The following is a 27,462-nucleotide window of genomic DNA, read 5'->3' as shown; positions in this document are numbered from 1 at the left end:
AGTGCGTCTGAGCGTGTATGTGTGTGTGTGTGTGTGTGTGTGTGTGTGTGTGTGTGTGTGTGTGTGTGTGTGTGTGTGTGTGTGTGTGTGTGTGTGTGCGTGCGTGCGTGCGTGCGTGCGTGCGCGCGTGCGTGTGTGTGTGTGTGTGAGTAGGCGTTAGTGACTCGACGAAAGTCATTCCCAAAGCGTCTCCCGGGGGGACTCCCCAAATAAAGAGCAGGAAGCTTTCCCTTAATCTAAGGGCCCCCCATCTCACCAACACACACACGGATAAAGGTTGAAGCTCTTTGTCACGGCCGAGGAATCAAACACATGGGTGGGGGGGAAGAGGAAAGGGTGGGTGGGGGGGGCACTGTTGTCTGTACACTGGGTGAAAATATGCTAATCAACCTTGAGGCCCTGCTCAAAATCAAAACCACCAGAGCTGCTCGTTTTTATCGTGGCCCAAACTGATCTGAAGGAGTCTGGAGCCAAATAAGCAGATGGCAGCGGCTTCACCGAGCAGCTGAACGGACCCGAGAGAGAAAGAGAGAGAGAGGCCTCCGCCATGTCGGCTGCAACTGTTCAATATCAACTGATCTAATGCGGAAGCCGTCCTAAAAGTCCCACGATCCTACAAAAAACAGAAATGCACGGAGGGGTCTGAAGGAAAACGAGGATGTCAGAGTCTTGAAACACCTCCACACGCATTCAATCGAACAATCACAGAAAACAAATTTTGGAGGGGGAAAAGTTCCCTTGCATCCCATTTCCACCGATTTTTATTCTCCGGGACAACTTGAACATTATCACATCACTCCGTCGCCAGGGGCGGGGGGGGATTTGACACAATGCCGTGGAAGAGGGGGAGACGGGGGAACAGAGGGAGGGAAGAATCGGGGGAGAGAAGGGCGACAGATGCTACCTGTCTGTCTCATAGGTACCCTGATTACTAGAAGATGAGGAGGAGAGGGGAGGAGGCTGCGTGCCAGTTCATCAGAGCCGGCAGAAAAGAACAAAACCATGAAACTGTGTGTGTGTGTGTGTGTGTGTGTGTGTGTGTGTGTGTGTGTGTGTGTGTGTGTGTGTGTGTGTGTGTGTGTGTGTGTGTGTGTGTGTGTGTAGGTGTGTGCGCAAACGATTTGAATCTGTCCCTTCCACCAATGAGAACAGAAGTGTATGTGTGGCTAATGAACCATGAACACCCGGCTCTCCAGCGGTGACACACACACACACACACACACACACACACACAGTTAGGGAATATAAGGGGACCGCAAGCTGCATACTTCTCCTGGGACAAGGTCCTTGCAGGGCGGTTTGTCTGATAACCCAGAAAGGAAACTGAGAATATCAAGACACACACCCCGGCCTTTCAATGCGGCTGTCTCTCCTGACAACCACCCTCAACTGTAACCATTAACCAGTTTCCTACTATGTGTGTGCGTGGGTGTCATCTACAAGCTGTTCTCCACTCTGTCCAGGCAAACATCAAAGCCTCGGACTGGCCTGCCTCGCCCCTATCCCTCTTTCCCTGTCCCAACACTTAAACAGGCATCCCAAGCCAGCTCGCCCATTGTACTACGCTGTTGACCGGGCCCATTAACACACCAACCGGTGCACGCACGCACGCACGCACGCACGCACGCACACACACACACACACACACACACACACACACACACACACACACACACACACACACACACACACACACACACACACACACACACACACACACACACACAAAACGGGAGTGAAAGAGAGGCCTTGCCCCCCCATATGGAGGTTATGTTTGATACTGAAGCGACAGGGCGGATTAGCAACACTATACATGACAATGGTGAGGGTGGGCGGGAGTGTGCAAGCCCTGTGTGTGTGTGTGTGTGTGTGTGTGTGTGTGTGTGTGTGTGTGTGTGTGTGTGTGTGTAAAAAAGTGCTTCCTTTGTGACATCACCCTTGCCCTACAGCCTTGCCCTCTGCGAGGTTAAACACACCGAGAGGTTGGCTAAGTCAGACCCGTAGCTTTTCTGACGCTCTTTTGTGTGACAGAAAAGTCTGGCCGAGGGGTGTAAAACACAACGGCAAAGAGAGCATGAGGACAAGTGAGATGAACAAGAACAGTGAGAGGAAGAAAGGGAGGGATTCGGGAGGAGAGGAGGGTGACAATGCATGGGTATGGGCCACGGAGCACATTACGACACGACAAAAGAGGAGCCGGCTGAATATCAAGTCCACCGGTAAAAGAACGTCCAGGTAGAGGAGGACTGAAGTGTTTGTGGGAATGACGGTGGAGGAGACAGCGAGGAGAAATTAGGTGGTAGAGATGAAACGATATGGGGAACAAGAAAAAGATAAGACAATGGGTGTAGATATTTGCCATGCCGGGAATAGATCAATAACTGTACAGGCCTATTATAGATTAAAGCAACGCATTTCATTTTGCTTCATATCATGCTCTTTCTTTGCCCGTCTCCAGTGATCTCTCTGTTAGACAGACAGAGGGCAGGGTTGACAAGATTCCTCGAGAAACTTGATTACTTCAAAAAAATCATTGATGCAAATTCTATGCATCGAGGTTTTGTTTAACCCCGTAATACTTGTTTCAACCAAAGCAAGTATTACAATCACTTATTTTCTTAGAATTTGGATTGTGTTTTAATACAAATAATCACTATAGATCACAATAATAAAAAGTAAAAGAATGACATTTCGAGTTTTTGACGGTGTACACTGACTTTGGTACGTTTTACTTGTTTTGGGTAAGTTCCAGATGGAATGGGTTTAGTTTTTAAAATATTATTTTATGCAACTTAAGCAATACAAATTTAGATTTTTGTAAAAAGGTAACAAATAAGTTGTTACGTCTTATTTTCTCCTTTGTATATTTACTATTGCTCCTTAATAAAGCAAAAGTACATTTTATCGGCAGAATACTCTATTACTATAACTGCAGCCCAAGGGCAGGGTTGGGTTTCCTGATTTTAGTGCTGGTCCGCATGTTCTGCATTGAAGATTCCTATGTCCCTGACAAATGGGAGATATTCCATTCTATTACTATCTGTGTTTATTGAGATAGGCAGGTGTATAGAGTAGGCTGTATAGAGTATGAAGAAGTGTCAGCAGTCTCCAGGACTTCAGGCTATCTCAGTCGTCTTCAGTGTTTCCGTCAGTGTATTGCACGCTGCGGTCAGCACTTTACGACAAGGAACTGAAGCCGTTATCAACTATTGCTCTCTTTAAAGCCACAAGACTCCTTTGACAACAACAGTAATTTTACCTCGTAGAACACGGGAGTTGCTGGTCAACCACTGCCTTGAAAGGTTAGTTTCTTTGTTTTGTGTGACTTTGGTGTTTTAAAGGTTCAGTACAGATTCACCCAAGTCACACAATAACACAAACAAACTAACCGATTGAGGCCGCCCAAGAACCAACAACTCCCGTGCTCTGGTAGGTTAAATTTCTGTCAGTGGAGTCCGTTAGCTTTAAAGATAGCATAGATGGATATAATGGTTTCAGTTTCCCATCTAAAAGAGCTGTCTGACAACAAGGTAAAGCGATGAAAACATTCTAAATATAGCATACATTTAAACTCGTATTGATTTGGATTAGGCTGGCCGTTATTAAGGTGTTGCTGACCCCGTCCACAGCAGTAGATCACTTTGCTCCCGTCCCGGTGTTGTAGGTCTGTTTCTCCAGACTGGGGGCGTACTGACCACAATCTACTGGTACCTCATAAAACTCTGCTTGAAAAAAATCCAAACTATCCCTTCGAAGGCCTTAAAAACCTTCTGACTGTGAGCAGTGCAATCCTTCAAGAACATTTTCTGCAAAAGTTATAAAAGTTTTAATTAGTTTAACAAAACTTTCCGTCTGTGCTCGTCTCATGATGTTACTGATGAGTTTATGTGTTGAACTTTTCGTAAATACGATATCAGGATGCTTAACTTTTGAATATTTAGTTCTCAGTGGCATTGAAGCCCATCAGCCAATGTAATAAGTCTTTCTCGAGTTCGACACAGACCTTAAAAAAGGAGACCAGAACCTCACCCATACCCATATATTTAAGACTTGACCCGGGTGAACCTAACTGGTACCGACAAATGTTTGACTCCAATTCGACCCAAGCATATATGTTTGCTTTATTTCATCCATTACTGATGGTAGCTCATCAGGCTGATGCAACACATCGGCAGGCCGGTCTCTTTCCCTGTTCCCACTATACATTGCACATGTTTTTGCAACATATGGCACCAAATGACAAACAGAGTTTAAGTTTTTTGGTTTATTTAATTTGACGTAACAAGAAGAAGGGCATCAAATCAAACGCATGAATGTCAACGATAACACCACAGAAGGTAAAGGAAGAAGGACCCATGTTGGTATTGAACCTCAGCCAGCACAAGTTAGAGAGACAAACTTCTTAGTAAATTCTTTTCAAGAATAATCAAAGCTATATGCAACATGAGCCACACAACATCAAGTTGGGTAGAAAAACTCTTTCTGTCCAAGCTGCAGCATGATGTTGGAAGTCTACAGTCGATTACAGTTCAAGAAGCTTTTCTGAACACAACCTTGACGATGTGGTCAGAATTTTTCACCACTACAGTTCGGCGAAAAAGCAAAACGCAAGCAGATGTCATCACCCTGGTCCTCTGTTGCCTCGTGTTCAGCCATTACATATTTCCTTGCAGCCCGTCTTTCATTATCCATCCCCTGCATGACAAGCCGAGGGTTCGCCCCCCCCTGCCAGCTTGTGCCACCTCCTCCCTTCCTCCTCGCCCCCGTCCACACCATGTTGGCAGCCAGGGGCAGGGCAGGTGGCCAAACCTGTCAGTCAAAGCACCGTCGCCACGCGGCAATACCAGAGACACCAATTACCACACAGCAGGGGCGCGGCCTGGCAACCGCATGGCAACCACATGGTCCAATCAGGGTACACAACAACAGGGACCAGAGGAGGCCAAAAAAAAGTGAGTGAGTCAGTTTGTGTGTGTGTGTGTGTGTGTGTGTGTGTGCGTGCGTGCGTGCGTGCGTGCGTGCGTGCGTGCGTCAGATCCATGTTTAAGTTATCCAAAACCGAGCCGGTGCATGTCCGCGTTTCACAGGTAGTCATTGTGTCGTTTTAATATCCGTTAGCTTTTCTATTGTGAACGCAAAATTTGATCTGTTGATAATCAGAGTGGTTCTTATTGAAACACACCGTTCTGACTCATGAGTCAGTTCTGCTGGTCTCACCAATCATGCATCAATGTTTCAAAAAGAGGCTGAATCGAAATTGGACTCATCTAATTACGCTTAAACATGCTTGGGCGGTTTGACGACACATCGCAGGACAATGAAAACTGTCTCACTTTCAATTACATTACCTTTTATTCAACACGTGTGCTTTCTACGGAGAACAAAATCTTGGGATTTTGCCTGTGGTCATATCGATCAAATGATGACTTGGTATCAGAGAACATAAGTGACTCTGACTTTAGGTTGAGTCACAGGTTAAGTAGCGTTGAATCTGGAATCAACCTGGACATTATACAAACTGCTTTGGGGCTGTGAAGTTGTGACTTTTTGGTTATTTATGTAACGCAGCCTTATCCTTTGAAAGCAAAAGGTCTAGAGATACTATAAGTGAAACCTACATTGATTCATGAAAAATACTTAAATACAAACCCTCCTCTTGGAATGGACATCAACTGGATCCACGAAACTAATATATTCTAAAAGATTTTCAAAATATAATTTGTTAATTTATATTATCCAAGATGACAGTAATATTTATAGTACAACTGAAACATTAACTTGGCTTCTAAATTGCCATGTTGCTGGTTTTCATTGAGACAGTAGGTTGAATCTTTTTGGAGTTTCAGTACAATTTGATGGCATAAACTTGGGTTTTAAGAAATTATTATTGCCAGTTTTCACCATCTGTAGGTTCAACAATGAAATTAAATGTTGATTGCAACCCTAATTTAAAGTTTAACCCTTTTCCCTGCGAGTTTTTAACACAGTATAGTTTAGATAGTTGTCGGTGGAAACATTTGTTTCATTCATTATGTCCATGGTCTTCACGGTGTGATGGCAGGGCAGCGTACTAGTCAACAAGTGTTTGTATTTGTAAGCTAAAGTCACACTCGCGTACGCAAGCCCATAAACTAACTGATAAAACTGACCAAATTATTCAGGGTGCCCCTTTTGTCTTCTGCGGGGCGAAACACGCCAGCACATAGTGTCTGTGAGGGGCAAATATATTTTAATAAAACCAGTGAGTTGCAACCTCAATTTCATTTTGATGAATTTCCTCCTGCGGGAGTGAGCCAGGCAGTGGGCGGGAGGGCGGGAGAGAGGGGAAGTGGGGTGATGGGGGGCTGGAAGGCAGATAGAATTTTCATGATTGTTATTTTTGTTATTATACAGCGGGAGAAGGGGGGGAGGGCGGGGTGGGGGGGAGATAAACGGCGTTGGTTTAATCTGAGGCATTTTGTGGAGCGCTCCATTATCGGGCAGGTTGGGCATGTCGAGGGGGTTATTTTTCCGAGGGATCTTTGGCCTCGGTAATTAAGCTCCATTCACCAGGCCCTGTTCCCCAAATTAAAAATTTGTCATTAAGTGGAATTTACCATAATGCCTTTTTATCTGCCGGCGCTTCAGCATGCCTGTGTGTGTGTGTGTGTGTGTGTGTGTGTGTGTGTGTGTGTGTGTGTGTGTGTGTGTGTGTGTGTGTGGAGGGTAGAGGTGAAAGGGGGGCTACGGTAGAGGGCAACCATTAAGGGGTTACACTGTGGCCACGCACAAATACACATGAACGCCCATGTACATGCACACTCACAAACTAAGGAGAAAGGACAAATTGAAAAACTGAAATAATCCTGGACAGCAGCACACGATTGCATGAGCGCGCACACACACACACACACACACACACACACACTTCAATCCATCAAATCCACAGCCTTTGGGGTAATTAAATAACAGTGCTTTAAAGTTTTAATTTAGATTTGGCTTTTTCCTTCCTCCTGCTACTGTATGCCACACACACATGCACGCACACACACACACGCGTACACACACCCACCCGAAACAGCCAGTCACAGTGGGCTATAGACTTCATCCAGAGAGATAGCCCTCGATGGGCAGGGTACATTGGAGAGAGTGAATGATTGAAGAGCCGAATCTCTGTCTCTGTAGGCTTTCTAAAACAATACAATTATTAGTCTTTAATTAGAGCAGCCCCTCTGTGGGACAGGGGACAGACAAAGAACAATTGAGGATTAGAGGAGGAGCTCCTAATATGGCTCTTTTATCGCTTCGCTCAAATACAGTTCATAAAAATCATCCAGCTGTCCTTTTCCCCCAGCAAAGTTCGAGGTTGGTGGGAGATTTGGGAGAAAATGGGAACAAAACAATGTTAGTGCTGAAACTAAACGGTATTTCTGTTATTAATTAATCTCCAGATTAAATTATTGTTTGGTAATCACATACAATATAGAATATAATGTGCCGTCGTGCTGAGCCAGGGGTTCAATGTTCCCATCATGAACTGGAAAGTCCCCAGTTCGAGTCTGCTAGGGGACCTTTTGGAGCGTGTCGTTCCCAGTTCTATCTCCCCCACATTTCCCGCCATTTCTCTACTGTCGACTATCTGAAAATGGCATAAAATACCTTAGGAATAAAATCTTAAATTTCCGGAGATGCAAGTTATGTCTTTAAATAGCATACTTTGGCAAACCATCGGTAAAAAAAAAATAGTAATGTAGTCAGGTGTTACTGGACGTATCAAACCCAATATCCCCATAGATGTTCCCACTAAAGTATGCAGTGAGTAAGACCTCTGAAGACATGTGATGGGGTTACTATATACCATATGCATGTTGAGTTCTCTATGTGACTAATGATATTATGGGAGTAATGAGAAACTGTCTCCGCTTGCCTTGGTTTCTCAAGGAAACCACAGAATTCTCCACATCTCTCTAAATGCCATCGGAGAGGGAAGGTGAGGAAATAAAACCATAAATGAAGGGGGGGGGGAGCAAAGGAGGAGGGTGAAAAGGGAGGAGGAGGAAGAGACTGGGGGGGTGGACAGATGGCAGAGGTTATGCCTGGCTGAAAGGGGCAAGACGGGAGGAGGCTGTTTTGGGTGCTCGGGGTGTGTGCATGTGGGTGTCTTCTCCACATGCAGAGCTCATCCTCTAGATCCTTGGATTTCTTTCCCTCTATTTCCCATGATTCCTTGTAAATAGCTGTCAAAGGTGCATCAAAACCATTTAAATAAATGTCTGACAGACTTTTCCTTTAATATCAAACCCCAGCTCTCGGCCCAGTTGTATTCAGTGATGAACTAAATAATTAGGTCCCGCGTCTGATTGACGGATGAAACCTGGGTAAGGTAAACCATAGATAGAGCTGAACAACACGCTGTCAAAATCTGGAAGAGTGTGTGTGTGTCTCCTAACTACAGTGCAGGGAGGAGTGTCAGAATGGGCAAAGGGGGGAGAGTGGGGAAAGCAGAGAGAGAGAGAGAGAGAGAAAGAGAGAGATAGGGGGTCTTATTTACTGTCGTTTAATTTGCTCCCCCTCTGCTCCATCCATCCCCCCCCCCTTTTTTTTTCTGACAGGTAATAAAAATGGGAGCTCTCCTGACAAGCCCATTTGAATTTGGATTGAATAATATAACTGTAGGGTTTCCCACAGAACGCTCTGTCCAAGCGTGCAAACACACTCTGCCTGCCACAGTGTGTGTGTCACACACACACACACACACACACACACACACACACACACACACACACACACACACACACACACACACACACACACACACACACACACACACACACACACCCCGGACAAACCCGCTGCCTCTTACGTCACTGCAGTTAATGCAACAACAATAACGAATTCCCGCAACTAGCTGATCTCCTGCATCTTTGCTCGACCTCTCTTTCTCTTTTTTCTCCTCACCCCCTCTCCTTTCTTCCCACTTCCTTTTTCTGCTCCCTTCCTCTTCTCGTCTTACCTCATCCACTCTCCCTCCTCCCCTCTCTCCCGCTGCTCTCGGTAGCTGCTGAAATCCCATTCCCCGTGGGGCAGGCTAAATTGAATTGCCGTGTTTATATGAACAACAGTGCCGTTGCTTTAATATACCTTAGAGTTTATGCCTAATGCCTCCCCGCTAATACCGCTGGAGCTCGACAGCGCGTCGCTTTTATGGAAGCCTGTGAAAGAGATGGAATGGCGAGGGAGGAGGGATGGAGAGATGCTCTGGGAGTGTGCTTCTGTTAGTGAGTAAGAAAAGAGGCGAGAGGCCTGTTAATACATGTGAACATGTTATCTGTTTTATCGCACCTCATCCTACAGTATCCCCCTTGCTATAAACACACCTCATCCCTCCAGTGTGACTGGAAAGAAAAGACGGGAGACAAAAATACTTTTTTTGTATTTAGATTAGTGAGTAATGCTGAATAAATATCCGGAGATTTGGTTGAGGGAGTCGGTCATGCTAGTCGACTTGCAAACATCCTCCATTTTCTTTCCGTCTCCCCACCACGTCTTTCTTCCCTTTCTTTCTTTCTCTCCCCCTGTCCCCCTTTTTTTCCCTCCTCCAGCCCGTGTCAGCCTACAAAAGGCCCACAGTACAAAAGGGAGAGAACCAGGCCGGAGACACTCGACCCGATTACTGTCAATTGGTCTGCACTTCACGAGAGGAGAAAAGACGCGCTCACCTGCGCGCACACAGCCGCACAGAAATCTGTCTGGATACGCAAAGTCCTGTCGACGCTGAGGACTCTTAACAAAAAAGAAAAGTAAAAATTCATCTAACTCTTTCCCAGGCTTTATTACTTTGACTGTTTCCGCTTTATGGTCTAAAAACAGTGAAGAGTTTGGTGTGTAGTATGTATTATTATTAATATTTGTGTTGTAAAAAGCACAGTGTTGATAAATCTTCAAGATACCGTAATATATCCATTGAGCTTTGTTCTGGTGAAAGTGGGTCTCACTGAGTGACAGTTTCATACTAAGAATTTAGACAAAAAGATGGAAAAACAGGAAAGAAAAACCAAAGAAGAAAACGCAGACACGCATCTTAAGGTGGTATATTGGTGGTAAGTTTTAGAAAAAAACTAAAATTATTTCTAAAATGTTTTGTGTGTATTAAAACTATTCAGTGCTGATACAGTTTTGCTATTTAGCCGTTTGTTACAGTTACTGTACATGTTTTAAAGCCCAAACTCTTAACAAAGGACAGTTTTTTCTCATGTCTCATGTTCTTATGTTTCTCTAATTTTTCCACCATATTTGGGGTATTCACCTTCTTGTTTCTATTAAACAATTACATTATAGAACAAATTACTTCATTAAAGCTGGAATCCTTGGACGCTGCGCAAAGAGAAACGCCATCATGGAACTAGATTAAGAAATATCCTCAGCTCATACAGAAGGTTAAATCCGCTAAAAAGGTGGGGAAGTGCTTCTAGAATCTAGCTTTGATAATATATTTGACTTGCTGTTGCTGACAATATGTTTTAAATCAATACTCAGGAATTCAGAAACCCACCTTTGATCAAACGGTGAGATTATTTCAACCAGTTGCAATTAAATTAAATTACAATTTTGCTCCTTGCATTGCAATTCTGGTAAAAATCGTTTAATAAATCGTGTTCAAAGTAATGAGAAAGATGTTTGAAAAACAAATACAGAAATAAAGTGTATAAGAGGGAGACCAGGGGCTGCAGGAGAGCCTGGTCACATTAAAAAAAGAAGCTAAATCAGGATGTAATGACCGCATAAAACCCAAGAGCCTTTCTATTTGAGGATCCCTGACCAAAAACCTTTAAACTTTGCACTCGCTCCCTCCAGACACACAAAACAAGGCTCTCACTTGTTGCCTGGAAGCCTGCGCCGAAAATATCAATGACTAAACTCCCAAAACGAGTTGGTAACTATCTCCTTCGCTCTGATTTTATCCTCAATAATTAATTTTCTCTCCAAACGCAGACCGCCGGCTTTATCAACCGCTCAACGCCAGAATCTCAGCATTCCATTTAACCATAATCCCTCCCAGATAAAGAGGCGGCCTAGGTGTGCTGATGCACGAGCGCACCACGCGCACGAGCAAACACTTAAACTTCATTCACAGGCACATAATGTTATGAAGCAGGTACGGAGATGTGCAAACAGTTGTACTAACGCTGGACCGCTTTTTTCCAACAGAGGACATTTACCCCACTGATTATCACCGTATGTCACATTTAGGCACATTCAGGGAGTCTGAACACACAGAATGAGTGTTTACTGTACAGCTGTGTGACCCATCAAACAGATCCCAGCTGGATTAGTGAAGGAAAGCCTATAGCACGGGTCCTGACCCTGCGAGCCCCGGCATAGCAACAGCCACGTAACCGGAGCTCGGTTCTTGTTGCATGGGAGGGATGGCTAAGTGGAGGAGTAAAGAGATGGGATGGATGGACGGATGGATGGATGGATGGAGGGAGGGGTGGAGCCGAATGGGCTGGAGGGGAAGAAAGGTGGAGCGCGGGCATGGATGCGCCCTGATGCCGAAATTGCGAGACACCCTTCCTTCGCCCGTGCTCGGGAGATCGTGCCGACGAGTGAACTTCCGCCGGTGACGCGTGCTCTTTTCCTGAAATATGAAATTATGGCAGACACGGGCTACGCCTGGCTGTGATTGCACCTTTTCAAAAGAGATGGGGCTATGGGAGCAAGCATGAGGGTACACCGCCATTCATAATCATCCAAACTTCTTATATATTTTAGCATTTTCAGCCTTGACAACGTGAGTAAAGAATGGGTTGAAAAATATTGTTTTACAGTCCTTTCACCCATCAGAAAAGAAACGCTTGGCGTTTGCCTCCAATGATGACCGCTTAAGTCTTTAGCGTGTTCCAGCAAACGCCTATATCCTGGGTGTTTAAGGGACCTATTAACTGGCAAGCTCTCCGATCCTAATGGGACTCCTAATTAGTGCTTTATTGAAGGCAGGTGTGATGGAAAGGTCAAGCAGTTAAGCGCACACGTGTTGCGAACGCCGTTGATGTGCGGCGATGGAATGACAATCGGGGGAAAAAGCAACAGAAGAGAAACAAAGAAATCAGGAAAATGAGAGATGAAGGGGGGGGCGGAGTTTGAGAAAGAGAGAGAGGTGGAAAGAGAGGAGGACGAGGAAGAGAAGGGCGAGATTGACTGAAATATGGCAAGTGCCAGCGAGGCCAGACCAGGCCCAGCTGGTCTCTGTCTGACGAGTGCCTTAATTAAGAGACGTGGGGAGAAGCCTCGGAATGGGCACGCACACGCACATGCACACGCACACACACACACACACACACCGCCGAGAGCCTCTGGAGAGGAAACTGCTAAACAGGCACACTGTGTGTGTGTGTGTGTGTGTGTGTGTGTGTGTGTGTGTGTGTGTGTGTGTGTGTGTGTGTGTGTGTGTGTGTGGTGGTACACTGCCAACAATCTCACACACACACACACACCACACGGTCATCCTCTGGGACCCTGTGAAAAACACTACCCAGCTATTATTAGGCAGACCCTTTTGCATACCGGAGCGAGCGCGCTAACCCTGAATGTGTGTTCTCCCTCTGATCCTGTTGACTGTTAAACTGAACTTGTGCTTCTCAAAAACAGCTCGGCTGCAGCGCTGAGGCCCACGGAACGGGCAAGGGTGGGAGGGGGATTTTGTGGATCCGTGACTGCCTTTGCACCAACGCCTCACCCACCCCCCCCTCTTCCTCCTGTTCCTCACCCCCCCCCCCCGCCCCAAAAAGCGTATTAATATTAATACATATCCCTCCAAACCCTAGCCTTGCCCCCCCCCCCCCATCACCACCCTAGGCTAACAGTTAATAAAGCCCTCTCGGCGACCCCTCCCAGCCCAAAAAGAAAAGAAAAAACAAGGAGAGACAATAAGGGGAAACTTCTCCGGCCAAATAAAAGAACAGAAATTAATACAGTCCCGCGGGACCTCCCTCTGTCCCACTGTGTCCCCCCCCCACACACAATCATTTAATTTCCTATTAAGTGATTGCTTCATTATAATGATTATTATTGGTAATTGACATTTTTTTTTTCCTCCCCTCCCGTCCTTCTCCTCGAGTCTTCTTTGAAAAAGGACGAAGCGGTCAGTGAAAGTAAACAGGGGATAGGAAAAAGATGGGGACAGACCTGCCAGCAAGATCGGCCTGTAAATCAGGACAAACTGGACTATATGACATTTAAAACACCGCCACAGTCCCAGGCCAGAACATAAACTGAGGGTTTAAGGTGTCGAGGCTTCGAAGATTTTATTTAATCATATGTGAGTGTGTGTGTGTCTAGATCTCTTATCCTGTAGCTTCGGGGCACAATGTCTGCTGCAGGTCTCCAGCAGGAAAAGACATCTTTGCTCTCAGTGGGATATGCTGGTTAAATAAAGGTTAAAGAAGACAGGGATTCCCTATGCTGCAATTCCACACACACACACACACACACACACACACACACACACACACACACACACACACACACACACACACACACACACACACACACACACACACACACACACACACACACAACTACAGAAGGGACCCTCTGGTCTCCAGGTTATTACCCCTTCCTTCAGGCTACGGTTACCGAAAAAGGGAGGTTGTATGTTTTTTTAGCTAAAACAGAAATCACACAATAAAACACATCACATTCATTCTTACACATTCTGCAGTGAATTTGACATTCAAACTCATGAAAATCAAAAACCTGCAGTTCAAAAAACGCACGGTGTTGAGAACTATTTCATTTTGTGTCACATTCTTTCTCTATTCGGAACTAAAGACGGTGAAACCTGGTTCCAGTGGTCCAGGGCACGGTTATTGGGCTCACCTCAGGCGTGGTGAGGCTGACACCACCTCGCTCACTCACGCACACAGACACACACGCACACACTTTTGTCTTTAGATGCACACACCTTCACACTCCAACACACACACACACACACACACACACACACACACACACACACACACACACACACACACACACACACACACACACCTTCACTTTCACTCTGAAATGTTCTCACATCTCCACAACGCAGAATATTATCATCATCATTGTCACTAATAAAAATATATTTTCTGAAATATAGAAGCCATCAATCAAGAGAAAAGATTCGGTTTCCAGACACCCGGTCTGCAGAGTGTGTGTGTGTGTGTGTGTGTGTGTGTGTGTGTGTGTGTGTGTGTGTGTGAATTTAGCCGAAAGTGTTTTCTACTAGATCATATTTAAATGCTGCCCCTTGAAGAACAAACAGCCACGATAATACAAATGAGCACCTGCAGTCGCGACCGCAGATGTATGTGGGTGGTTTTTTTTTTTTAGTCAAAGGTTCCAAGAAAAAAAATAGAGAAATTTTCATAGATTATTTTGACAAAGACCACTTTCAGACAGGATGGCTCATCTCATCCAGATGCAGATAAATGTGGTATAAATAAACCCTACATATGAGTATGAAAGAGACATTCTGCCGATGAAGAAGCACAGCTGGAACCAGAATAAGTCAGTCACTAAAAGCAGGGGTAATAATCTGATTCTAATTCTGCAATATAAGTGCCAGTAGAAAAAAAAAAAGGTTAAAGTTGCATTACTTAAATGATGAAAAATACACATTTTTCATTTCTCAATTTTACATTTGATCAGAACCATTGAGCTAAATCCAACATACACAAATTCATTTCAAAACTGACTATTCAAACGGCATCAACCTAAAGCTTCAAATGAGGCCGAATGTGGCCGACGTATGTGAAACGGCTCGCGACAGAAACGGCTGTTTCGTTGGTCTTGAAACCAGATCTGCAGGTTTTTCGTATCGGAGCCACAGCAGGAAGAGGGTTGTGTGAGAAGGTTCGGACTGTGAGAAGTGCACCTGACAGACGGACAGAGATCCAGCCGCGTTATCGAGGCGCTCTGAGATCTTAGCCCAAAGACAAACCTGACCCTGACCGACAGCAACACCGTGGCCGATCCTTTTCCAGGCCTGTCTCATCCACTTTAGCTTACCCGCTCTCATCTCTCTCTCTCCCTCTGTCTGACGCTGAGCCCTGGCTCTCTGTTTGTCCGTGCGTCCACATGGATTTCTTTGGATGCATACTCACGTGCCCCTTCACATTCTTTCTGATTCGATCTAAAATGTCTACTGCCTCCTTCCTGCTGTTCTCCCCTTGTGGAAACAACACATTGTAGAGGAAAGCTATGGGAAAAGACCGGGTCCAAGGTAAAAAAAGGGACTCAAACGACCAAATTGATCTGGAACTTCCTTCGCGGTTGTGCACACTTTTCGTGGAATAGTTCTTTAGATGGATGAAGGTAAGTTCAAGGGAACAGTCTGAGAGCTATCTTGCACTGAACACATCATTGTGAAAAACAAATACCACAAAGCAGTTGTACCCCGCGCGCTGATGAGTACAACAAACATACATCTGTTCAACGTGCAAATTATAACAGAGGCTGAACATGGAATTTGATTTGACAAATGTAAGGCTTCGAGGGCGGAGAAACACTCCTTACACGAGGACACGATGATGGACATGACCGCTGACTGAAGGCATTTTTCATAATACAAAAGAAGCTGCAGATTACAGTCGTCATTATGTTACAGCCAACGCTGAAATCAAATGATTCTTCAATCAATTTTCTTTATAAATGATAGCATCGGGCTTTCAAACTGCATTTTCACGATATACTTTGCAATGCACTAATATCAGGCCTGCACAGTAGCCTCATCTGATTTGCATATCCTCTGTAAAAACTGGATAATACAAGTCAAACTATGGCACAGCGATTTTGTGGTGTGTGTGTGTGTGTGTGTGTGTGTGTGTGTGTGTGTGTGTGTGTGTGTGTGTGTCTGTTCAAACACACTGTGTGGTAGTGTGGGTGTGGCGTTACACCTCGTGTGGCACTGGGCAGCCAAGATAAGAGCTGATCCTATCCATGCCTCCCTTCTGCAGCGCCCGCCCACCCACACCCACACCCACACACACACACACACACACACCCACCCACCCACACACACACACAACATATATACACACACACCCACCCACACACTGCGGTACCCAACATGCCATTGTAATCTCATTTTACAATCCTGAGGCCCACAGCCGCAAAACACACAGAGAAGCCAGCTAAACCAAGATTTCACGCGTACAGTACGCTGGCATGCGAGTTAAGGTGATACCAGCTAGGTCACCTGGTAGAGCGGGCACCACCTGCACCACAGCTGAGTCTTTACCGCAGGTTCAAATCCAATCCGTGACCATGCCTTCTCCTCTCTCCTCCTTTCCTATCTATCTTCACCTGTAATATCGAGTTAAGATGAAAGCGCCCAAAAATAATCTATAAAAGAAAAAGATGATACATACACACTTTAAAATATCTCAGATTGCAGGAAAAAGATTCAGGCCCAAAGCAGCATCACTCATTCACACAGAAGGTACAGAGTGAAAACACTCATGCTAGTGCTTTCAAACACTTAAATTTTAGACGATAAAAACATTTTTGTTATGCCTTGGAAATCGGAACAGCATGACAAAACTGTAAGGAACGACACAGCGGAGAGAAAACTATGCTTCAGGAGAGGAGAAGGAGAGCTTACCTTCCTCCTCTGTGAGATAGAGAGAGTTAACCTTTGGGTACAAACACGTACCTTTCTCTCTAATTCACCAAGACTTTTAGTGATGCGCACACACACAGACAGACACACACAAACACACACACACACACACACACTCTGATGTGATCGGCCACCCCGATAGCAAGCCAGAAGCCGACTCTCTAAGCCTCAAACAAAGTTTGGTGTGCACTGACCAAGACCGAGGGGACAAAAAAAAAAAAGAGGAGAGAACTGGGGGGAGCAACAGAGAGAGAGAAAAAAAAAAGTGTGACCACTGAGTGAAGTTTAACCACTTACGATTCAAGTTTAGCTCCAGCACACCCCGCCTACACGCCGGATTCATTCATGGTGCATGTGCACGCACGCCTCTCCGGGTGGGAGAGGCACTGAGCTGGATTTTTTTTTTGGGAAGCCCTGCTTTTTTCGCTCTCCCTCTTGTTCCGTCTGGTTGCTGCTGCGTGGCTGCCGGACGGCCCCTCGTTCATCCCCCCTTTTTTCTCACCATCTTTTCTCTTTTTCCCCATATCCAGTGTCCCTACAGATCCACCCACCGACAGCTGCCCCTCTACAGCCAGGTGACAGATAGCTACTGCGGCTGTGTGCGCATCGGTGTGCATGTGTGTTTTGGATTTTTTTTTTTAAACGACACATGTGATGGAGTGAGAAAAAATAAAAAGATGATTGTAAAAGTATGTGAACAAGTGACACCACGCGGGAGAGGGACGGAACGAGGAGGAGAGAAAGAAAGGATTCAATTTGTGCTGGGCGAGAGGGGGAGGCTAAGTGTAGTGAATGTGATTTGATGGTGATGCTGAGATGGGGGTTTAGGCGTACAAATACTATTAGTCACTGCTGTGCAAAACCTGTTACTCACACACCCACACGAATGTGGGAAAAAAAAAAAAAAAACGAGCTAGGCTCCCGGGCTACAGGAGTCAACACACAACGTGGCATATCAAAACAGAAATCAATCTTTTTATTTATCCAACCACCCGCGGTTATGGATCCAATGGTTATTGTTGTCGTCAGAATTCAACCTAAGATTGGCCTTTTCTCTGGATTTCTGGGTAAAATGAAAAGGGCATGTGAAACAAATTCCCAGAAGAAGAAGCACAATTTAACCTACAGCAGCAGACAGAACAAGAGGAATAATCACACCCGTATCTCATTTCCAATGGCCTACTCATAGTATACAGTTTGTACGATACACTCATTTTCTTAGTTTACTATTTTTGCATTAAGTACTCATTAATCAATATATTTTACTATTTTGTACAGCAATTTTGGAACGCCACTAGAGCTGCAAATAATTATTTTAATAGATTAAACTTAAGATTATTTTCTCTGTGAATTGATTACTCATTTTTATCTATAAAATTGTAAATAATCTTAATTTTACCAGAACTCAAGAGGATGTTGTTTTGTGAAAAATCCCAAAACATTCAGTTTACAATGATATAAAAGATCACTTAAGGGGCTGAAAGCAGGAAATGCTTGGCATCAAAATATTTTTCAACTTTCAAAAAAAGGTGCCGATTAACTTTCTGTCAATCAACTAACTAATTGACTAAAAATGTCTGGCAAAGATTAAATAGTGCTTATTTATCTTCCTCTTGTCTCACCAACATTCGCACTTAGTTTTAATGTTGTGCAGTTCTGTCCTTTATTTCCCTTTCGCAATGCAAAAATGGAAAACAGTTTACAACAGCAAACTAAGAGAACAGTATTTAGTATGCACACTGTTTTGAGTACACTAAAAGACCAAGGTTGGCAGGCTTTCCCCAAGGAAATAGAGAGTCGAATTCCCACTCCTTCCAGATTCCCCCATCGGACCTTATTTTGTAAAAAAAAAAAATATGCACGGTGGTCAAAGTCGAGAGACAAATAATTTTTTGATCCTGTTAAAATTGTGTCACGAATTACACGAGATGTTTGTAGATATCAAAAAGATCCTTTTGCAAGTCAAGAAGAAAGTTGCAGTTTGTCGCAGTAACGTTTGGTTTTGATTGACGCCGATCAGTGAAGCACATCTCTCGTCTCACTAGCGCTAGCTAGCTGAGCTACGTTCCACGTAAAAATGTAACGTTACCTTACATGACGTCACTGACGAGACTTTTAGGTGTGTAGTCTGTCTAGCTACGTATCTTCACAGTCCTATACCACGAGTTGTGCTTGTCAAGAAATTTGCCATTATGGCAAATGGCAAATTTAATTAGCACAACTATCTTTTACATTGACAAACATGGTTCGTGTAATTCATGGCACAATTCAAACGGGATCAAGAAATGATTTGTCTCTTGCCGTTGACTACCAAACACATTTTTTTCCGAAATTTGGTCCCATGGTGGTAGACCGGAAGGGGCAGGACTTCGCCACTAATCAACAACTTAATCATTTGAAATATCACTTCTGATCTTTTGGTTAACAGTTAATGTTCTATTTCATAGAGATCCTAGCTGACATTTTTTCTTATTGACAACAGATCACATCAAAAGACCAAATTAACAATGTGTTGGTTTGTCTCTCAATGAAGTCTGACTTCCCTACTTAAAAACAGCTTCATAAACAGCTGGGCACTGTAGTTACAGGAGTAAATGGTGTATTTGTTGGGGACTACTTTCAGCTGTGGATGAATACACATTTGGTGCACTGGCGAGTGTTTACGGCCGCAGGACTCACTGAAAACAAACAACAGTGTTGATGTTGGTTGTAATGAATTAAGATGTCAGCCAGTGGGACCCATTGATGTGTTTTTAAAAGTTTCCGGACAACGACGGAGCTCTACTACACAGAGGAAGAAGGTATATCAGGATCCATTCATTGTTTGTTTTTTTGGTCTTTTCATGAAATTCATGACAATATAAAAAAATGTGCCCGCTTTTCCAAACACATACTCAACCCCTGGTAAGAATTACTGTGTAGAATCAAATTATCTCGCAGCTCAAGTCTATTGAGGCTCGTCCCTCAAATATCTTTGCCTTCAATTCCTTTTTTTCCTTCTTTTTTTAGGGGGGGGGACTAAACCCTCCCCCATTCCTCCCACTTTAAGACCCCTTCTACGCCACACCCATGACCCCCCATGTGCCGGCATGAGGTCAAGCTCCAAAGATCACAGAAAGAAGCCAGACAAGAGAGGGAGAGAGAACGAGGAAGAGAGAAAGGGAGAGAAACAGAGACCTAAAATCCTCCTTTCCTCCAAAAAACCAGGCCAAAACCCTCAAGCCTCCCCACCAGCTCCAGACCCCCTCCTTTAGCCCAGTTGTGTGTAGAGGAGGCAGTGAGCACTCTTGCAGAAACATCAGCCCAGGGAAATTCAAATGAGGAAGAAACGGTGAGAGAGACACAGAAAGAGGGAGAGAGAGAGAGGGAGCACAATAGTGAGAAAATAGGATAAAAGAATGAGATGGGAAAGAGTTAGGTAGGAGGGAGAGGAGAGGGAAGGGGGGGTGCTGGAGAGGTTGCTGAGGCTGCAGGTTAAGATAATGTGTAGATCTGAAGAGATTTGCAGGGAACATTTTTATTCATTTTTTGATTACTCCCATCTCTCCCAACCTCCCCCTGTTGTCTCTCCGTTTGTTTGTTTTTGGCATTAGCGTTACGAATGCTGGTATGCACGCGTGTATGTACACATGCATGCTGATTAGAAGTGGAATATTTTATAAACACAAATATTCCCACATATCAACACGCAATACACACAGACACACTTAAAGATGCACCACGGAAGCGAGCGACTGGGCAGACGCTGCCAGGAATGCTGAGGGCTTACAGATCCGCAGAGCGCTCAGAGCGGCCCATCGCTCCTCATCAATGCAGGTAGGCTGTGTGTTCTGACTGAGCTGGACCGAACTAAAAAGACCTGCCGCTTACGCTCTCCGCACATACACAAGTACAAAACCCCCCCTCCCAAAAAATGCATCACGCACCTTCGTTGATGTCGGACCCTCCCTCCAGGTTGAGCGAGATGCTCTGGTCTCCGTCCTGCTTCCCTCGACCCAGGATCATCCAGTTCTCCAGATGATCCGAATCTGACGAGTCCGAAGAGTCAGACTTGGACTTTGATTCCGACTCCTCCGAGTCGGGCGCTGAGGTGCTGGAGTCCACAGTCACCGGCGCACTGACACTCCTTTTCTTGCTTCCCTAGATGACCAACAACCATATTGCAGATGTTAATATAAAGCATTCACATGCAACATTAGGCATGCTTTAGTGAACCGATCAACCCACTATGAGTTTATAGTAAAGGAAAAATCAAGAAAACACTGCAATTCTCTTAAATTTATTACCGTGGGAAATAATTTACTAGCATTGCTACATGCTTCACTGACAGCAATCAATCAGCTGGCTTATGAAAGACCATATATCCGACGGGGCACTTATAATATGGAAGATTGCCAGTGCACGGTATTGGTCACCCTCGCAAGACCAACTCTGCAATCATACAACCATCTTGAGTTGTCAGATGACGTTAGCGCTCAAAAATCCTAAACATGCAGGTCTTTCCCAACTTTACCATCCATCCCAAATGCTGTGAAAGCAGCAGCATTGGCCGCCAAGAACAAACAGCAGGACTGTGAATCTTTGGATGTCTCCACATGTTGAAGCGGTGAGCATGGGGCTTTAGTAACAATGGTACTCCTGAAGGGTTGCAGGTTAGTGTCGTCTTTTTAGCCTTTCCAATAACAAAAGCAGATGTAAGGAAACTGTGTCTGCTCTAAAGTACGCCGCAATCATTAGCATTCCTGGCTAACTAGCTTATACAGTACTTATACAATACTATATACTCAGTATTAACACCCAGCGTTACTTCCGTGTCCAAGGAGCAAATTATTACCTGTTAGTTTGAGTTCGTGGTTACATTAAAAAAAGCCACGTTCATGACTAGTACAGTGCCTTGAAAAAGCATTTGCCCCTTCCTGATTTCTTATATTTTTCTATTTGTCAAACTTAATTATTTCAGATCTTCAAACTCAATTGAATAGAAGACAACCAAAGTAAACAAAAAATACAGTTTCCCGTTTGAATTGTATTTATTAAAAATGGAAAAAAGTTATCCAACGCCTATATCACCCATGTGAAAAGTAATTCACCCCTAAAATGAAGAGGAATTTGACCATGCCACTCCAAAACCTGAACTTTGTTCCTTTGAGCCATTCAGAGGTGAACTTGCTCATCTTCGGATCGCTGTCTTGATGCACAACAACTCGCTCTTCAGAGCTTCAGATCGCGGACCGATGACCGGAGATCCTCCCTTAGTAGTTTCTGGCAGAGAGCCGAATTCATGCTTCCGTTAATTACTTGTTTGACTGCTTGGTATAATGCTGCATGAGCTTTACACCACACGGCCTGCAATCCATGTCTTCCAAAAAAGTGCCACTTTTGACTCATCAGTCCTCACATTATCCCAAAAGGCTTGAGGGTAATCAACGGGGTTTTTCTTTCTGTATATGTGAGACAAGTGTTTATGTTTCTTCTGGTTAGCAGTGGTTTTCAACATCTCCAGCCTTAGAAGTGGCTTTTAAACCCTTTCCAGATCGATATATTTTAATAACTGTCTTTCTTATCTCTTCTGGACTATCTTTTGATCGTGGCATACTGTGCTGCTTGTTGATACCTCTTAGCCATCTTCACATTGCTGGAAAGGTTCTATTAAAGCCATGTTCAGATCCAACAGGGCTGGAAGTAATCACGCCTGATTGTGTTTAGTCTAATTGAACCCAATGATCAATTCAATTTGGTTCATTGGTTGGTCAAGTCGGTACAGTCAGAGATCGGTTCTTGTTCGTGTTGACCACGAAATATATCCGCTCACTACCTGATCAGGCAGGTCACACTGAAGTGTGGACGCACAGATGCACACACAGCTGAGTTCTGTTCTGGCGCATTCCGTATTTTGTGTTTACAAGGTTGTTTTTCACTTATATTCAATTTTGTTTAAAGATCTGAAAGTGTGACAAATTCGCAAAAAATAGAATAAATATCTATAGAATAGAAATATATATAGAATCTGGAATGGGTAAATACTTTTCATGGCAAATGTACGTAGCAGTGTAGTACATATATAAGATATATTTTACAGGATTCCCAAAAGTCAGCTGGAAATGTCATTTTAAACCAACCCATGGAGCTAATGTTAGCTTATTAGTTAGCTACAGCTGACAAAATTAGCCTAGCGTAAATTGTCATTATCAACGGCAAGATCAACAGCTGGCTGAGCTAAAATCAGGGATTGCTTTCAGGGATTGTGAGTGGTAGATCTGCCACCAATGTTAGAGGGCAACAGACACATTGTTTGCTTTCATTTATCCTGATGAAGTAAATGTTGATTGCACAATGCAATAGCTAAACAATAATCACACAATCATCATTTAGAGTGGTTTCCTATGAGCCCCGCTTTCACTGTGCAATTCTGTCAGCCTCTGGGTCGCAAACTCCTGGGTTTCTAGGTCAAATTGTGATTCTTACAGTTGGTTCTTGCTTTGGACAGTAGCCAACAGCAATGATGCTAAATGTCTTTCTTCTACACAAGCAAACACACACACACACACACACACACACACACACACACACACACACACACACACACACACACACACACACACACACACACACACACACACACACACACACACACACACACACACACACACAATCTCACTCTTAGCTCTGTACCTGTTGGGCCGGGGTGGAAGTCTGCCGCCGGTGTAAGCTTCGGCCCTTTAAGGTGCAGACGCCTTCATCATCATCAGTGTCATCCTCAGAGATGGAGATGACGTCAGGGCTGGAGTCGATCACGATGACCTCCTCAATAAATGATCGAGACGACCTCTTACTTTTAGGGTTCCCCGTCTTCTGTTGATTGAGTTTCTCTCGCTTCTTCTTCTCCTTTTTCTGCAGGTACTGCAGTAATTTGCTCAAATCGGGTGACGGAGGCCTACTTTCTCCAGAATGTTCCCATTCTCCGTCCGCATCTACAGTCTTCTCGGGCCCCTCAGGCTGCAGGCTGTCCTGGCCCTCCGCCGTCTCTCCCCTGTCCTCCTGCTCCTCCAGCGCCCCGGCATTAGAGGAGTAGTGGAGCTGGCTGTAGAGATGGAACTCCAGCTCGCTGCTGGCCTCAGATCCCGAGTCACCTTCATCCTCTTGATAGAGATCGTCCTCCAACTCCTTCCGATCCTGGTACGCACAGTACATCGCCCCAAAGTACACTCAGGCCCCACGCGCACACCTTACTAATGCTCACACCCACCAGGGGAGAAGGAGATGAAGTGGACTGCAGGGATAAAACACACAAAACCAAGAGGAGTTATTGTAGGCCTCGCAAGTCACCACAACTGCAATCCAAAGTAACATAACAATGATAGCACAAATACAATGTGCAATAATATTGTCTACAGCCGTTTTTGCATTTACTGTCATACCTCATATGATGACAAAACTTCACATAACATCCGCTTGTATTTAAAATATTTATATTTATATACATTTATACTTCTATCTAATAATATAAATATTATTATTATGATTATTAATACTCCAAAAGATCTCTTACTCCGGCACCCGTATGAATCAGTCTCCATGTCATTTAGCGAGATGAGTCGCCTGAATATGCACCAGAAATGCTGTTAAAGCTTCTATAATTTTTGACCAGGAATGTTGCAAAATTAAAGAGTACGATTACGGACAGCTCCCCAGGTAAAACTAGTCCCGTGCGAATAGTTCAATACTGCATTAAAACTGCGCTTAGGAATAAAAAAAAAAATTTAAAAAAAGTCTTTTGAATATTACAGTTTACTTTTAATCATTCAAACCTAATATTATTGTCACGCCAACCATTACCCAAAGTATAAATCATTGAAGGCTGCAACTAATTATGATTCGTTATTATAATTAAAATACTACTGTTTGCTTTCATTGTTTCGGTTTAAAATCAGTGTATAGTTAATTTATATTCGCCACTCTCTGAATGAATTTGACAACTATCTGGCTGATGGCCAATTCACCAATACCAATTCAGGATAACCAACGGGTACATTATTACCAAAATTGCTTGTTAATCTTTTCCTGTGTAAACTATCCATCCCATGCAAACAAAGTGATATAAATTATTATCTACAGCACTGAGGAATAAGTGAAAACAGGCCGGCGTCAATCACAGGGAGGGCGCAGACTTTGGTCTTGTTCTGAAATCCATTGGGGCTTGTTAACAAAGCTGAGAGAGAGCATGGATCAGCTGCACTCTGAGATTTTTTTTTTAACCATTTCATCACAGCTTTGGTGGTAAGAAACAGTTTGGATCCAGGTTTATTACCTGTGATGCAATGCTGTCAACAACAAACACTTTAACAACACATAATCGAGGGCCCCACTTTCAATGTTTTAATGAAAACATCTTCCTTGTACACTCTTTAAAACACCTTGTGTTGCTAATTTTCCCCAATCTCTGTCTCCCTAACTCTCTGTCTCCCTAACTCTCTCACTCACACACACACACACACACACACACACACACACACACACACACACAGGACAGAAAGGGGCACCGGCCCATTGCTTTGTCCAGTCCTGCGTGTCTGTGCCATGATGGCTGGAGATGATTGGCTCCCGGACCGCACACACCGCAGAAACGCCACGCTATGCGGTCACAAGCCGGCCACCGGGGATTAAGGGGGACAGAGAGAAGAAGGGTCTTACCGGCTGGCGAGGGAGAGCGACAGTTTTGAAGTTTGTCGCACAGAGACCTGGAGTCGACAAATGACCGACTGTGTCTTACAGTGGCGGAATACAAAGCCCCAGTACAGCCGTGGTCCCCGGGCACAAGTGTGTTCACTTATTCTGCCTTATTAAAGCTCAGCACAGGACGGTGAGGGGTACATACGGACTGTATACTGACATCTCCCCGACTCTCTCGTCTCTGCATCTGTTAAGGTGAAACAACTCCCACCTTCACCAGAGAAAATCAGAGCACCAAACTATTGGCCAACAAAGCGCATCTGCTTGGTCGAAGTTGAACTTTCGCATTGAACACAGTGCGACAACGCTACAATCTGTCTGTCGTTCAGGTTTTAATAGAAGCGAACGGGAAATGGAGCGAATATTTGTGGGATAGATATGTAACGGGACAGTACCTTTGGAAAAGTCAAAGTGTCAGCTGTGAAATCACATTCATCATAACTCTGGTCAGCATCAACCTAAGCAGATGTCCAATCAAGCAGAATAACCAAAACCACCTACCAAATGCATGTGTGAAGGGCCTTGTAGTACAATTCTGAGGTACTTTACTGGAGTATTGTAATTGCATGCTATTTAATACTTCTATTCCACAATATTTCAGAGGTAGAATTTGTACTTCTTTACTTTGTAGATTAACATTTTACACAGAAAACGTATCATCATCTCTGAAAGTAGGCTGCACTGTAAGAAATTGAACTACCCAAAAGTAGACATAGCAGCGGAAATGAGTTCCAGCTCAACTAACAGCATCAATAATGCTATAAAACAATATAATGAGGGGTATTCGGCTTAATAAGTACTTTTACTTTTGATAATGATAGCACATATTGCTGTCGGTACTTTTAAGTAAAATTGAAAGCACTTAATTTGAATAATATCTTAGCATCCCTGGTGTTTAGTCAGTGCGTTTGTAACGGTTTTTGGAGGGGTAACGTGGAAATGTAATGTATAAATTCACTGATTTGATGGTGTTGGCTGCCATGGTGTTTTGATGTTCTGGGGAACACACACACACACACACACACACACACACACACACACACACACGGTGATATAATGAGGTCTCGAGCACACAGCCCAGAACTAATAACACTACAATGACAGCAGAAATCTTTAGAAATTTATAAATAACTACGCACTCTAACTGTGTAAAAGTTAGCATGGTGTTAGCCCCGGATAGCCCTATGCTAACGAGCTAGCAGGTGGACTGAGGCACACGTTAGCCCGGTAAGAGACAACTGCTGAGTGACTAACTAACGTTTAACTGTACCCTAAAACACAAAGACCTCCAAAAAACTGTCGCTAAGAAGGGACTATTTATAGTTACTTCCACGTGTCGACAGTTAACCTTAGCATGTGTCCCTCCTGTCCGTCCACGTGTTTTTAGGCAGCAGAGCAGCCGGGTAGGATGTAAACAAGGAAGATTTCAGTCTCAAACACGTATGAAAGAAAACAAATGAATGGAAATAAAGTCCTCCCATTGAAAGGCACCACTATACATGTTTCATATTTAATGTCAGTAACCACGAGCTCACCTTTATCCAACAAAACGGAGAGGTTACAATAATCGGAGGCGCTCTTCCAGAGGGTGACGGACAAACAACTTCCGGGTTTGTCAGAGGAAAATATGTTGGCCGACCGTAACGTTTCACTCCGTACTGCTGGAGACTACCATGACCAATGGTGGCAGCCAGAGAGCGTCAGTAAGAAACGAAAAATCAGGATAGATTGTTAGGTTAGAGTTTAAATTGTTGGACCGGAGAGATTATTCTATGTTTCAGGAAATCCAAGCACCAACGTTTGAAAATGTGTCCTGATTTTAGAAATACTGAGGACACGAGTTTAAATGACCCACTGAAATCCACAAACCTCATCCCAGCAGAAGCACCAGAAACAGTTTGAATATGATTTTAATACTTTTTTAGGATTTTGTTTGTCAGTCTGTTGAACAAACATGTTTCTATCAGTCTAGTCTGAGTGGTATGAAGAGCTAATAAGAAGTTAGTCAAAAGTAGTCAAAGAAATAGTCAAAAAACGTATGGGGACCATAAAAAACATATATGTTGTTAGTAATACTCAAATTAAAC

The 27,462-nt window shown here is 44.1% G+C and overlaps 1 protein-coding gene across 2 annotated transcripts in view; it reads right to left on the bottom strand.

The window, feature by feature from the left end:
• LOC137868594 (zinc finger CCHC domain-containing protein 7-like) overlaps positions 1 to 26,975 on the bottom strand; it is a 51,292-nt gene extending 24,317 nt beyond the window's left edge. The window contains exons 1-3 of one of the 2 annotated variants that reach the window (XM_068705466.1): positions 26,911 to 26,975; positions 23,318 to 23,915; positions 20,572 to 20,785 (exon numbers count right to left, since the gene is read on the bottom strand). In XM_068705466.1, coding sequence (XP_068561567.1) covers positions 20,572 to 20,785; positions 23,318 to 23,836 — 733 coding nt within the window. In that variant the 5' untranslated portion in view covers positions 23,837 to 23,915; positions 26,911 to 26,975. Of the gene's footprint in view, positions 1 to 20,571; positions 20,786 to 23,317; positions 23,916 to 26,702; positions 26,739 to 26,910 lie in introns of those variants that run through there. The other variant, XM_068705467.1, reaches the window with a different exon arrangement.
• Positions 26,976 to 27,462: the final 487 nt, after the last annotated feature.

Source organism: Cebidichthys violaceus, unplaced genomic scaffold (genome assembly GCF_023349555.1).
Source record: "Cebidichthys violaceus isolate CVI_PGR_0920_01 unplaced genomic scaffold, fCebVio1.0.p SCAF_119, whole genome shotgun sequence".
In the NCBI taxonomy this organism is placed as follows: Eukaryota; Metazoa; Chordata; class Actinopteri; order Perciformes; family Stichaeidae; genus Cebidichthys; species Cebidichthys violaceus.
The sequence above is the reverse complement of the archived record's forward strand: the minus strand, read 5'-3'. Positions and strand labels throughout refer to the sequence as shown.